This window comes from Cyclospora cayetanensis, unplaced genomic scaffold (genome assembly GCF_002999335.1).
Source record: "Cyclospora cayetanensis isolate NF1_C8 unplaced genomic scaffold, CcayRef3 CcayRef3_contig_157, whole genome shotgun sequence".
NCBI lineage: Eukaryota > Apicomplexa > Conoidasida > Eucoccidiorida > Eimeriidae > Cyclospora > Cyclospora cayetanensis.
This window is the reverse complement of record NW_020312100.1, coordinates 1-12,215: the sequence shown is the minus strand read 5'-3', so window position 1 is coordinate 12,215 and position 12,215 is coordinate 1. Positions and strand designations below refer to the sequence as shown.

At 47.0% G+C, this 12,215-nt stretch overlaps 1 protein-coding gene across 1 annotated transcript; it reads left to right on the top strand.

The window, feature by feature from the left end:
- Nucleotides 1-6,512, top strand: LOC34619882. The gene is made up of 14 exons (XM_026336952.1): nucleotides 1-422; nucleotides 828-1,087; nucleotides 1,436-1,597; nucleotides 1,787-2,031; nucleotides 2,182-2,683; nucleotides 2,943-3,125; nucleotides 3,223-3,555; nucleotides 3,839-3,893; nucleotides 4,308-4,618; nucleotides 4,916-5,221; nucleotides 5,355-5,495; nucleotides 5,622-5,677; nucleotides 6,043-6,128; nucleotides 6,242-6,512. Exons 1-14 carry the CDS (start codon nucleotides 1-3, stop codon nucleotides 6,510-6,512), a joined length of 3,333 nt encoding a protein of 1,110 aa, XP_026192737.1.
- Nucleotides 6,513-12,215: the final 5,703 nt, after the last annotated feature.

Genomic DNA, 12,215 nt, shown 5'->3' with positions numbered 1-12,215 from the left:
ATGGCCTTGGAATTGCCTCTCTGCAAACTTTCGCTCACTGACCTTTCTCCTGCAGTGGGAGCAGGAAACTATGGGGAAGTGCATCCAGTGGATTTGGATTACTTGACCGGTGCCGCTTGTAACGAGGCACTGGCTTTATTGATGCCTACAGCAACTGGAAGCTCAGCAGGGGAAGCGGATGTCAAGTTTGCGGTAAAGATTTTCAGAGAAAGCTCATTGACTGACCTGATGGGAGCTGAGCACGAACTCCGCGGAATAACAAAGTCTACGTGGTTTAAACTACTGCGAGCAGTCAAACGGATACGGTACGACGCTGCTCACATACTTGTGCGCCAGCTTAGTTCTGCTAAGGCCGCAACCCCTGCGAACTTTGCCCGAGCAGTCACATCATATCTTAATTTCCTCTGCTATCTTTTAGCCCAGCACACCTGGGCTTTACTCTAAAAATACGCTGCTGTTCACTTGCTGCTCATATCACCTTTCGTATTCCTGGTTAAACGAACAGTGTTAAGTACCTAGCACTTTGCAGATGTATGGTGGGAGACGACATAAGGAGAGGTACATGGATACAATGGCACTGAAAGAGGGTAAATGAATCTGCAGCCATGAAAGAAACAAGCAGGCAGACAGAGCCATGAAGTGAGATAACTAGGGCAGCAAGGCAGATGTAGTAGTCCAAACAGAGGAAGACAGCAGGTAATGGCTCCGGAACAAAAAACCCGTGGGGCACTCCTTACCCATTGTGCGTGGTATATCTCTCTAAAGTGGATTCCGTTCCTCCCCAGACTTATGTACGGCATGCTCTTGAGAGTGCTCTGTCCCCTTAGGCAACTAGACCTCAAGGATGCGTTGAATCTTTCCGTTCTGAAAGAGATACTTCAGAGCCCACGGGAACTGGATACTTTGAAGTTCCTCCAACAAGCCAAAAATTTGAGAGCTAGCGACTTCCTGAGGCATATAAAAACGATGCGAAAGGCCGCTAGTGCAAAATCTTTTCTCGATGAGTTGGAAAAGGTCGGGCAAGCATTTATACAAATCGAAAAGGCCTTGCAAAAAATCGACCTCACTGTTTGGGCAGCCATCCAAGGCAAGCTTCACTTTCCATGTGTCTATTTGCCTTTTTGCGCCAAACTGGTCATGTCCTCTCCTAAAACGCTCCGTAGAAAAGTGCATGAGAGATAAAAGGACAATCTACATATCTAACAGCTTATACGGGCTCACCGGTTAGCTAGAAGCATCACCTATAGAATTTCTTTTACAAGAAAAGACATTAACTCTGTCTACTGTCAGTATGACAGTGGCTCCCCTACGTGCATTTTTCATTAGTTACGTGGGTATACGTACTCTTGGTAATAGTAAATGTTGCTGCTAAATGCCTGACCTTTCATGCTTTGTTGCTGTTCGCGTGCTTTATTTACTTGTGTTCCCCTTGCAGATTCCCCAGCACGGGACCGAGTGTCCCATTATTCTGCCATGGGGAGATCTAATTTTAGTTGGGCACTGCCCCTTGGGCGTGTCCTTGCCAAGGACCAAGATGGCCAGTTGTACTGGGGCTTTCTTATGGAATTATTTGACGGAGATATGAAGGTGTGCTGCTGTTGCTGCCCTACCCTACTACAGCTGCATTATAAGGTTCCCTCACACCGCGCTGGGTTTTCGCTGTTAGTAGCTCAGACTTCTATATTTCTGTTGCAATGGGCTTTGAGTCCTTTAAAGTAGTGGTAGCATTCTTCCTTCTACTTGTCCTTGGCATCTGACACATTGCTCGTAACTTGACGCGTCCAAGTGGGTCAAGGTGTGCATGTGCCCATACAGCCTACAGCCAACACTAAACGCGAAGGCTTCTACATGGATGGTTGGGTCATTAGCGATCACAATAATGCACTTAAGAAGCTGTTGGAAGACAAGCACTCCCTCCTAGCTGTCTCCTCGGGGCTCCTGCAGCCTTTTGTATTCATGCACAATTTCTTCGGCCTCGGACACTTGGACATTAAGCCCGCCAATCTACTCTTCTCCATAAACAGGCAAGTAGTTTTTCTTGTAACGCAGCTATTTCTTGGCAGAAGTCGTTAAGTAGAAGGCATCAAGAAGGGAGATTTCGCAGCTGATGCAACCGGATAAAAGGCGCGACCATCTGTTCTGAAAACTCTGCGGGTGGACATGTGCGTACATCGCAGGAAGGATCCTCGGTCCCCACCACGATTAGCAGCAGGAGACTTCGGGATGGCAGCACCCTTGGGGCAACCTATTTCAATTCAAGGCACACTTGCGTTTATGCCTCCTGAACTAGAAACCCCCAAAAGGCACTTCCCTCTTGCATCTTCTTATTTACGGGTGGCCATGCCGGATAGTGATGTATACGCCCTGGGCCTCACCCTCTCGTACTTCTGGGGTGTTTCCACGCAACTCCCTTCCTTGTTTCCCTGGATAGAGCGGTGCATCGTGCCCAACCTATCAGCTGGCGCAAAGTTTTCTTTCGGAACACTGGCCAGCCCATCTCCTCCTCAGCTGTATACTCCGGAGCTTCGGGCACACCTAAAGCAATGCATGCAACCTGGAGGGAAAATAGAGAAGCTCTACATTTCCCCAATGCCTCTTCTTGTTAAAACAAAAATTGCGCAAATGACGGAAGTCAATGCCATGGTCCGTATTTCTATGAGCAACGCCTACGCATACTTATCTGGTGAGCCCCCTAAATGAATCCTAAAGTGTACAGTCTTAAATACCGTCATTTCGCTGCATCGTAAAGACACTGGAACATTCATTGTATCTGTATCTCTATCATCCTGCTCATCAAGAGTGGATAATCTTCAGGATATGCTACTTCGGAGAGCTACATGGTGGGGGTACCCATAAGTGTGGGCACCAGAAAAAATCAATGCCAACACCAGAATCAGAGTTATCTTTGAGCTTCTTATGCCTACGTGTTATCCTGTGATCAGTCGCTGGGGCTTTAGAAGAGGTACGGCTGGGCTCTAAAGAAGGTTCTAGAATGCTAGGAGAGGCAAAAGCCACAGTTATTTTCCCGCTGGCATTACAAAGGTCTCAGCTTATCGCCGTGAACGCTGAAGGGCCAGAGAGGCAACATGAGGCAACTAAAGTCCTTAGAGCACTCCAAGACCTGGGTACATACTCCCCATTTATCCGTAACCAGTACATCGCAAAATATGAGGAAGCAGAAGTACATCACTTCCATTGTTGCATTATATTAAGCAAAATTAGCATGTGCACCACTATCCAGAACGTTAAAGCTCAATGTCCACCACTTGTTTCTTGTGTGGTATGTAGCTGCCTATAGCCCAATAGAGGAGGCTGTTGGGGCATCGATAGGCCCACTAAGTCTCGAGACGGTCCTGCCTCTTAAAAGGCTTCCAGCGGCAACTGCACACGAGATTGAAACAGTAAAGCAGCAGCTAGCGGCAGATCTTAACTGGCCCAGCCTTCAACAGCAGAACGGAGCGGATGAGAAGATACGCGATCTTGTTGATGCTGTGTTTGGCGTATGCATGGAAGGCCTGGATTTACTTATCCAACAGGAGATCGTCGCCAGGAAAAGTCCGACCTTGTTGTTAAAAATGGCTTCGATATAAGTGATGAATACCTATCCTTTGAAAGTAGTACCCCCAACCGAAATTCACAAAAAAGCCCGGTCAAAGTGATGCACAAGGTGGCTCTACCCGCTGTGGATTGCTATACCTTTCGACACAAATATCAAATGCTTAGCCTTAAAGCCATAGAAGTCTCAACTTTAAACACCAGCGTGTGGAGAAAGCGACTAGTTCCATATTCGTTTGCTCCTACAGGACTGGTGGAATGTGCGGCTTCGCTGTTGTTGCAGTGGCTGCCGCCAGCATTGCCGTGGCCAAAGCTACTCAACTGTACGTTCACACTGAACTCGAACCCGAGAAAAATACGCAGCTGCTGGAGGAAACGCCAACTTCTGCTGCTATTGACTCCATTCTCAGCTCTCTGGGAGTCCAACCCAACAGCGAGAGCGAAGTTAGTAGCTACCTCAAAGAGAGGTGAGCATAGTGTTTTTACTTTTGGCTGTTCACGTTTGTATTTCTGCTCACTTCTAACCTTTTCTGCCGCTTGACCTTGTGTTTGTAGCACAATTTCGCATACACCTATATTTATGCGTTCCTCTTACAATCCCCTGAGCCTTCATCGCACTATTTTTGAAGGCGACCTTCCCCCATTGCCTCTTCGCTCTCGTATCGTCATACAGAATGGCTCCTTTGTGAGGTGTCGCTCTGCTCATTAAATGTTGCGGCTGCATCTGTTTGTGTAACTTTCCTCTACTTCAGAATATTTGCCTCGTATGTGTCTTGGGCTTCTGTGGACCGTCTTTCCCGAGTGGCCCTCCGCCGTTGTGTCTCGTCCCTTCCTGTCGCGTCCACTATACACATGAAGCAGGCAAGCGGAGCGAAGGTGTCGGAGGAGGAATTGTCGCTCCTGCAGGACTGCATTTGGAATCACCTGGAAGCAGCAACAAGGGAAACACATTACGGTCTCCCTTGGGGGGTCGCCCGAGCCCGTAATGACTTCGGGTTTACGGAAGCTAAAGTAACTGAGATAATCATAAATTCAATGATCAACAACATCAGCCAAACTGCATGTAGGTCACATCGGAGGCGTGCTTCTGTAGTGGCAAGTCTCCCGCTGCATCTTGGTGTCTCGCTCGGCCTTGCGAAGTTCCTGATTGCTGGTTTGTTCGCATGTTTCCATTTATGCATTTTTCGATTTTTGTGTTGGGCGTTATACTACTCTTCCACATTACCCCATTAATCGTTCTCCATGGAAGCCAAGTGTTAGTACCTGGTTTCTCCTACTGCAACCCTTTCATAGGCTGTCCGCACTCCTAGTCACCTAGACTTTTGCTATTCTGTTTCCGCACCCTTTGAATATCTCTCAGGGACAACGGAAAATGCGAAAAAACTGCTGCAACTGCAAGTCGCCCGCGCGATTTACCGTTTGCCATATGGTTCCTTACCTAAAGGCACCGATTACATGGGTATATTTGAAGCTGTAATGCTAGAGATGAGCAGAGATCGCTTCGTCCCCATACCGTTCCTCAACTGGGAAGCCCGGGAAGAATATACTGAGGCACTTTACGGCCTCACCCTAAAGCAATTCCGGGAGGCAGTGACGCTTTTCGCAACTAAAGAGGAACTACATTTGAAGGCTGTGGACACCCTCCGGTGGCTCACCACCGAACAAAGTGAGTACACTGCACTGCCCAAGCCCTCCAATGTCAGCTGCTTTAGGTGCGCACGAGGGCATGCATAAGGTCGCTGCTTGCATCGTCAAGCTTACCATTTGCATCATCACTGGAGTCATGCTATTGCTATCAGAAATGGCGTTGACCGCCAGCAGCCTCAGCAAGTTGCTTCCTGAAGCCCTTCGGGAACCCCGGCGATTTTCTCCGAGTGAAGCAGATGGGAAGAGCGCTTTTGAGGAACTGCTTAATCAGGCTTTAACCAAGGCTCGGGAAGGTACAGCGCTGTCACCTTTTCGCCCTTACTTCCCCCGCAGGATCCGCTGTCGGCCATACTTCCAGTCAACGCTAATAGTTCGTTAGAAAAATTTTGCACCATTATGTGCCATTGGGCGTGGAATAGTGATTGCTTTGATTCGTAGGCTTACTTATCCTGCTAAAGACGCGCTGAATGAATTGGTTCTGTTGTGCTCTTTGCTATACATGCATCAATGCGCACGCTTTCGGAAGGGCATAGACAGAAGAGCATTGATAAGTCCGCGTATCTCAGCATGAGGTTTACGACAATCTCCCCACGTACAAATTGCCGACAGTAGAAGCGATACAAGAACTAGATCAGTTCATAATTCTGAGCATTCCTTGTGGCGTCTCACACCTGCAGGCCAGGGGCTGTTGCCACTGATAATTACCGTAGACTCTCTGTCGCCTAGCTCTAGGGAAAGAAGCAACAAAAAGACTCGGTTGCTAACAAAGAAGCTCATGATACATCCCACCACCACTGCAGGTTATATTAACCGACACTTCACCAACGTCCTTGTGACCAGGTGGGTGAACTCGCAACACTAAACTCTTGTGCCACAACCAAACACCCACCAGGTACGCTTATAGCTGTTGCTGTGGTAGGCAACATGCGTGGATATCTCAGATCTAAATACATTTTCTGTAGTTTTCACCGCACAGATATGTATAGACATATACATACATATATCCAAGTGGCGGAATTTACTAACGAGCCCTCCTTAGTGCAGAAAACTACATATCCTCGTCTGCTGGTTATGCAGACTGCTTCCCTTACACGCTGCTGTGCGTTACGTGCAGCAGCCTGGCCCCCGGGTGCAGGCTTTACACTGCTGTTTTGACGCGACCGAACACCTCAGGAGGTTTCGATACTGTGGATGAAGAAGAGTTGCTCGTTAGCCCGGATGAACAGCACACCAAATATAGGGTCCTTGCAGTACCTCCAAAAACAGGAACTGGCACTCCACACACAGTACAGCTTCACGCCTTGCATTAACCGGTTTCCTCTGCCTACTTCGAAACATAAGTGTATATATACGTCTTTAAATGTGCACATGCTAATCAGCTCTACATTGTAAACAGCTGAGGCGATGAGCTCCCGTGTAGCCACTGCACCAATTAGCATAGGTAGAGCTTTCCGTAAAGAACTTTCTCAGGCAAAGCACTACGGGTACAGCGACAGAAGATATCATATGTATGTAGGATTGAGACTGTGCGTATTTCTTAAATGCTCAGCGTAATTGCATCTTATGGACAGCAGCAATCCTGAGGGAGGGCCCTTACTGCATACCTCTACAGGAACCAGGGAGTTAACCACATACTCACACAGCCAACTGCCACCTTCTCTTGTAAGGCAGATGCCCGATTGACCGCTGCGCATTTCTTGATGCATCACGGTGCAGTGGTGTGCTTGCCCCGATAGGAACTTACAATACCTCATTCTTGCTAATCGGCTATCGGGGGAGTCAAATATTTTTCTCGAGTGTTTTATAAGCAGTGTCCCGGAGGTATGGCGCCGTTCGCTAACTGTTGCGTACGAAAAGGCTGCTTTTGACAGCTGCTACTAGGACAAAGTAAATGAACTTCTAAACTGTGAGGCTACTTAGCGCTGTTGCTTTGCTCCATGGAGCTGTGAGATGCGTTGCTGCCTCGTCGGACACCGAGTCACTGCAATTTCTCGTGGTACTCCGAGGGAATGCAACGGCCAGCCTAATGAATATCTGGCAAAGAAGCCTTGAACTATGAAATGTTGAGGGATTTGGGCTTTCTGTACACTGCCTTTTGCCGCTATAGATCGTTGTGTGCTTCTACTCAACTCCCCCTCAGCGTTTTGCGATACAATTTTGTTTTCATTGAGTCGCCTCTTGCCTTAAGGGTCCAGACGCCTATGAATCAACGTGCGTTGAACCGTACCACAGTGCCGGATATCACAGGCGAAAAATGAAACTCGGTATAAGGTATACAGAAAATGAGTAAATTTGTTATCTTCCCAGGAACAAGTCTCCCGCTGGCCTCATTCTCCTAATTCTTTCTTATATCCTTCCTTGTGGCGCACCAAGATGCGTTGCGAGGAGTGAATATGCCACCGAAGAACTGGAAAGGGGGAGTACTTCATCTAAGTTTTGCGGACAAGTTTGGTTTCAATCATCTTTCTGTAGAGCGGAGCGTGAAGCGAAATTGAATAAGCCCTGTTCAAGATGGTTTTTATGGATCAAATACAGATGCACACGATTTTTCCTAGATTTGACGTTGTTCATGGATCAGTTGAAAAGTTGCATTGAAGTGCCTCTACCTTGAGAACGAGCTTGCAAATTGATGTTCAACGACAGTTTCCTTTCTTGCGTCAAGTGTATTTTCAAGCCGCATTCCCCAAACAGCTCGGCTTACAATTCAGGGTGTGGGATTTAGGCTCGCGTATAGGGCAATGAGCTTTTACAATATAATTCCGGTGACGTGCGCTGCCATTGTCGATAAACCACGTATCTTGCATGGTTGCATAGCGCTGGCCGTTTGCTGAACTGGTTTATGCAGTTCTTCGCTCAATTTGACCACGCCAACAAGAATTCCGTTGCGTCAACCACTAGCAAATCAAACCACCTAAAGTGTTCAGACTTTTATAGTAAAAGAGCCCGCACCATTCCTTCTCCACATTCAATGGAAAGGCCTGTGGCTCAGCAACAAAGCCTATCAAGCCGTCGTTTGGAGCTCAGGAAAAAGCTTTAGGCATTAAGTCAGAATATAGAGCACAAAGCAGTGGGATTGGATGCTTTGGCATGAAATTAATATGCTTAGCCGTTCTGAACTGTGGTATAAGTGCGATTCCAGTTTTCATTCAGCTTGAGCTGGACCAGCTTTTCACCGTAGTCGCAGAATATGGTTTGCTCGCTCACTATTGCCCGAATAACTCTGTATGCAAGGCATTCAGCATAGCCTTTTTGCTGTACCTTTTCAAGCATAGGTACTTAGCAGTCTGCCAAGTTGAAGACGCGAAGAACCTGTGTTTTGTGCATATCCAGTACGTGGGTGTAGCGTAAAAAGCGTGGCCTCAAGAGCATGAGCGCAAGTTTTAAGATGTAGGAGTTTTAGTGAGGCTTTTGGTATCGTGCATTGCCTTGAAGATATCAGGAGCTGTGATGCCTCTGGAAGCAGCGCAATAAGAAGCCGTGTTCTAAAGTGGAAAGGCTTTAATCGAAAAGGAAAGATCCTCTAGAGAATTGAAAGACTAAATTTCAGAGTGGATGTACCGTGCGCTGGACCATGTGCGGTCACAATGCTGGTCATTTTAATATGGGACTAATGGTATTCAACGTAATGTGATGATCCATGCCTAAGTGCTGGATCCCACAGTTTTTACAAAGCGCAACGTTCAGGCTGTACCCGGCGTGCTGGGTTACTGTGTAATTGATTCAGAAGACAAGCCGTAGATACACAGGTATTTCAGAGCATGCATGAGTGTAAAGGCAACCTGTGCATCTTGTTCGTCTATGCGTGCAAACCTGAACGACTAGGAAGCAGGATATCCGTCAGCTTGTGTATCGTAACTCGAAACGACGCAGTATCTAGGGACAAAGCCATGGCCATAGCATTTTGTGAGTTAGCCTTGATTGGCTGAGAGGTGACCTCCACAACTTAAAGTTGTATGCTTAATCAGCCAACGCTTTAGGTTATACACAAAATGCGGAGGCCCAGCATATCGCCTCGGGCGAAGCATGGAATTTCCGGCACTCAACAGTGAATTCACCTGTCCTACCTACACCAGCTTAAAAGCAGTATCCGAAATGAACAACACCTACTGCTAGACAACTCCTAAAGCCGTATCTTACGATTCACTAGGCGTATTTTAAAGGCAAGCTTAGACACCATTTACACGACACGGGTTCGGGGCAACGCTCCTTCAGTAGTGGCGTAGTCTCTTCCAAACATTCCGTTCTCTGCGATGTCCTCAACATTACACCAGAGAATATTAGTGTAGTCCTACAGGCGACGCGGAGTTAAGACTGCATCCTCTGTTTAGCACTGTAGATGTATACACGTTTTCGCGGCTTACATATACCTCAACTATGTGAGTAATATTCGCTTCAATGCATTTGTTTCCCTCCTGGCGTTCGTGTTATTTGAGTAACCCAAGCGTTTGGCTATCCGAGGTATCCAGATGTCTGACCAAGCTGTACACAAACTGTAATAAATTGATCATAGGATAGCGCCTGTAGCCGCATATTCGATGATCGTGGTCGCGCTGTGGGCACTAATGCCCAAAGGACTAGGCGTTTCGTACACTCTTCTCCCCTAAGGGTTTATAACCCCCGCGTGCGAAGTCATTTCAGACACATTGACATCAATGGTGAGCTAAGAGTACAAGCGTGGCTCCTCCAGCTTTTTTGCCAGTTGAATGGCTCTCTGGGCAATAACACTTTAAGAGCTAGTGGCCCTACTCACTCAAAGCCCATGAAGATCCTCAGCACTTATCGACCATTACTGATTACGCATCAGTGTCTGCACTGCACGCTAGAAAGGGGTTTTCTACACTGGATACGTAAAAGAATGCAGCTCCAGACTTAGTGATAGCCACCTGCTGTTCCCCTTTAGTCAAGTCTTGCAGGTAGATTGAGCTTCACGGTGCGCAGGGTTTGGCCCCTCTGGGCTTGCACGCCACAGTACACGCAGAGACAATCTTCGATATCCGATATCCTCAAGTAGTGATTTTATATTGCGTCCGCTGATTCTCTTGGCTCATTATATCGACTCACGCAGCGGCGACCCCTGTTTTTGGTGCTGCGGTACGGCTTGCCGGCGTGGAACAGCCGGCCAAGTGTGCGTTTAAGCGTAAATACAAATTGATTTCCTTAAAGTTCCATGTAAGATTGAAGCTGATATCCAAGAAAGAAAAAGGAATATTTCCTCACACTTTCAGAGGGATTTAAGGAAAGTTCGAGATGAGGTGGAATTGAGTTTTAGACCTAGAAACCCACTCATTCAGCCTGCAATGGAAACCGTTGCTACCCTGTCGTGGTGGGGAGCGCCGAGAAAGCTAGTAGCTCATTAGTTAGCATCTTTTAGATAACGGATTGTCATTGGCAGTCCGGGTGTGTGCGATTCTGCAATATGATAGCAAAAGTGCTAGCAGGTGCAGAGCTCGGTGCCTGTTGAGAGTGTGATCCAGCCTCGTAGAGTCTATTCATCATCCCTAGGAATTTCGAGCAAGCCTAATAGTGACCTTAAGCGGCGTGCTCACAAAGTTAATACCTACTGCGGGCAAGTCCTATCAAGGCACTTCTAAAACTATTTCATACAAGCACTATCTTTCCCTGTGATCAACGAGTTTGTTTATCCAAGTATTAGTCCTTTTGTAGACATATCCCCTTTACAGGAATGATTTTTGCCCGTCAGCAAGTCAGGCGCAAGGACCCTCGTGATGAATTGTCGGCACTATGAAAGCTCAAAACCTGCGACAGCACAATCAATCTTATGCAAAATTAGGCGTTTGACGGCTGTTTGATGAATCATAAACACCTATAAGGGAACTGGTGCACTGAATTCAACCTGGAAATCGGCATAATACCTCCGAGCCGATCTGCACTGAGGCCAGTCTCGCGTTGGGCAGAAGTCTCTGGGAAGGAAAGTACGCTTTGCTGTTTGCTACTCAATAAGCCCACCCCATAGCTAGGCGTGAGCTTAATGTAAACCTTTCCTAGGGGCAAAAGTATGATAATACTAGGCAGGTAATGGAATGTAATCCTTGCGTACGATTATGATAAGATATAGCAAGTCGTTTGTTGCGTTTGCTGCACCCAATCATGTACTTGTACTATGTTTTCTTTGGGATCAGGTGTCCTGGTATGCTAGGAACGAGGGAATCCATCATTTGTTGAGTGTAAGTGCTACAAGCACTTCTCTTCATGCACAGCAAGCAGCCACAGGCTGCGCTCTTTTGTCAACTCACTCCACTCTGGTGCCTTGCGAATTCGTGGAGCTTTACAAAATTTTTCTGGTGCGAAGCCCTAGGTGTAGCACGCAAAGCTAAGTGTATCCTATTTCAACTACATTAGTGATGTTTGACTAAGAACTAGCTAAAATCGACTGAACATCTTGTTCCTTGTATATCATTCAAACTGCTGATTACTGATTGCCTAATATAGCAAAAACCATTATTGCATGCACGTGCCTTAGATGGTTTAGGCAACTAAATGTGAATGCTTGAAGTGGTTTGAGGGTGCAGCAAGATGCACTCTTGCAGCATCTCATTTTTTCTATCAGATTCCTTTAGGGCTACCACAAGGCAAGGACAAAGTGGTTTCTAAAAGGTTACTCCAAATTCTTTCAACTAGACTTGCACTAATTCTGCAGCAGTGTGTCATCCCACAGATTCTAAATAAAGTGTTTCCCCTTGTAGCACAGCATGGTTCCACGCATCTATTTTCCACTAATACTCAATTCGTGCCGTAGAGATAGCAGAATGTAATACTATCCCACAACCAGATTTTACTGCTGCCACTAAAATCTGTTACTTCAATAGAACTCGCCGAGACGGCAGCGGCTTACAATGCCCATGAACTATGATACTAGCCCATGACACAACGCCTGTCGGGACGCAGAAACCAGCCTCTTAGCTGATGTCAACGCGGACGCCTCACCGATTGCAGAAAGCATGAGTCGTCGACCGATGAAAGCCTTATGGCCGCGTCAATAAAGCTACGCTGAC

Coding starts and splice junctions, on each gene's coding strand:
- LOC34619882 (XM_026336952.1), top strand. CDS start 1: ATGGCCTTGGAATTGCCTCTCTGCAAACTTTCGCTCACTGACCTTTCT. Junction 3,556..3,838: donor GGAGATCGTCGCCAGGAAAA/GTCCGACCTTGT, acceptor CTGTTGTTGCAG/TGGCTGCCGCCAGCATTGCC. Junction 5,678..6,042: donor AAGACGCGCTGAATGAATTG/GTTCTGTTGTGC, acceptor CCTTGTGACCAG/GTGGGTGAACTCGCAACACT.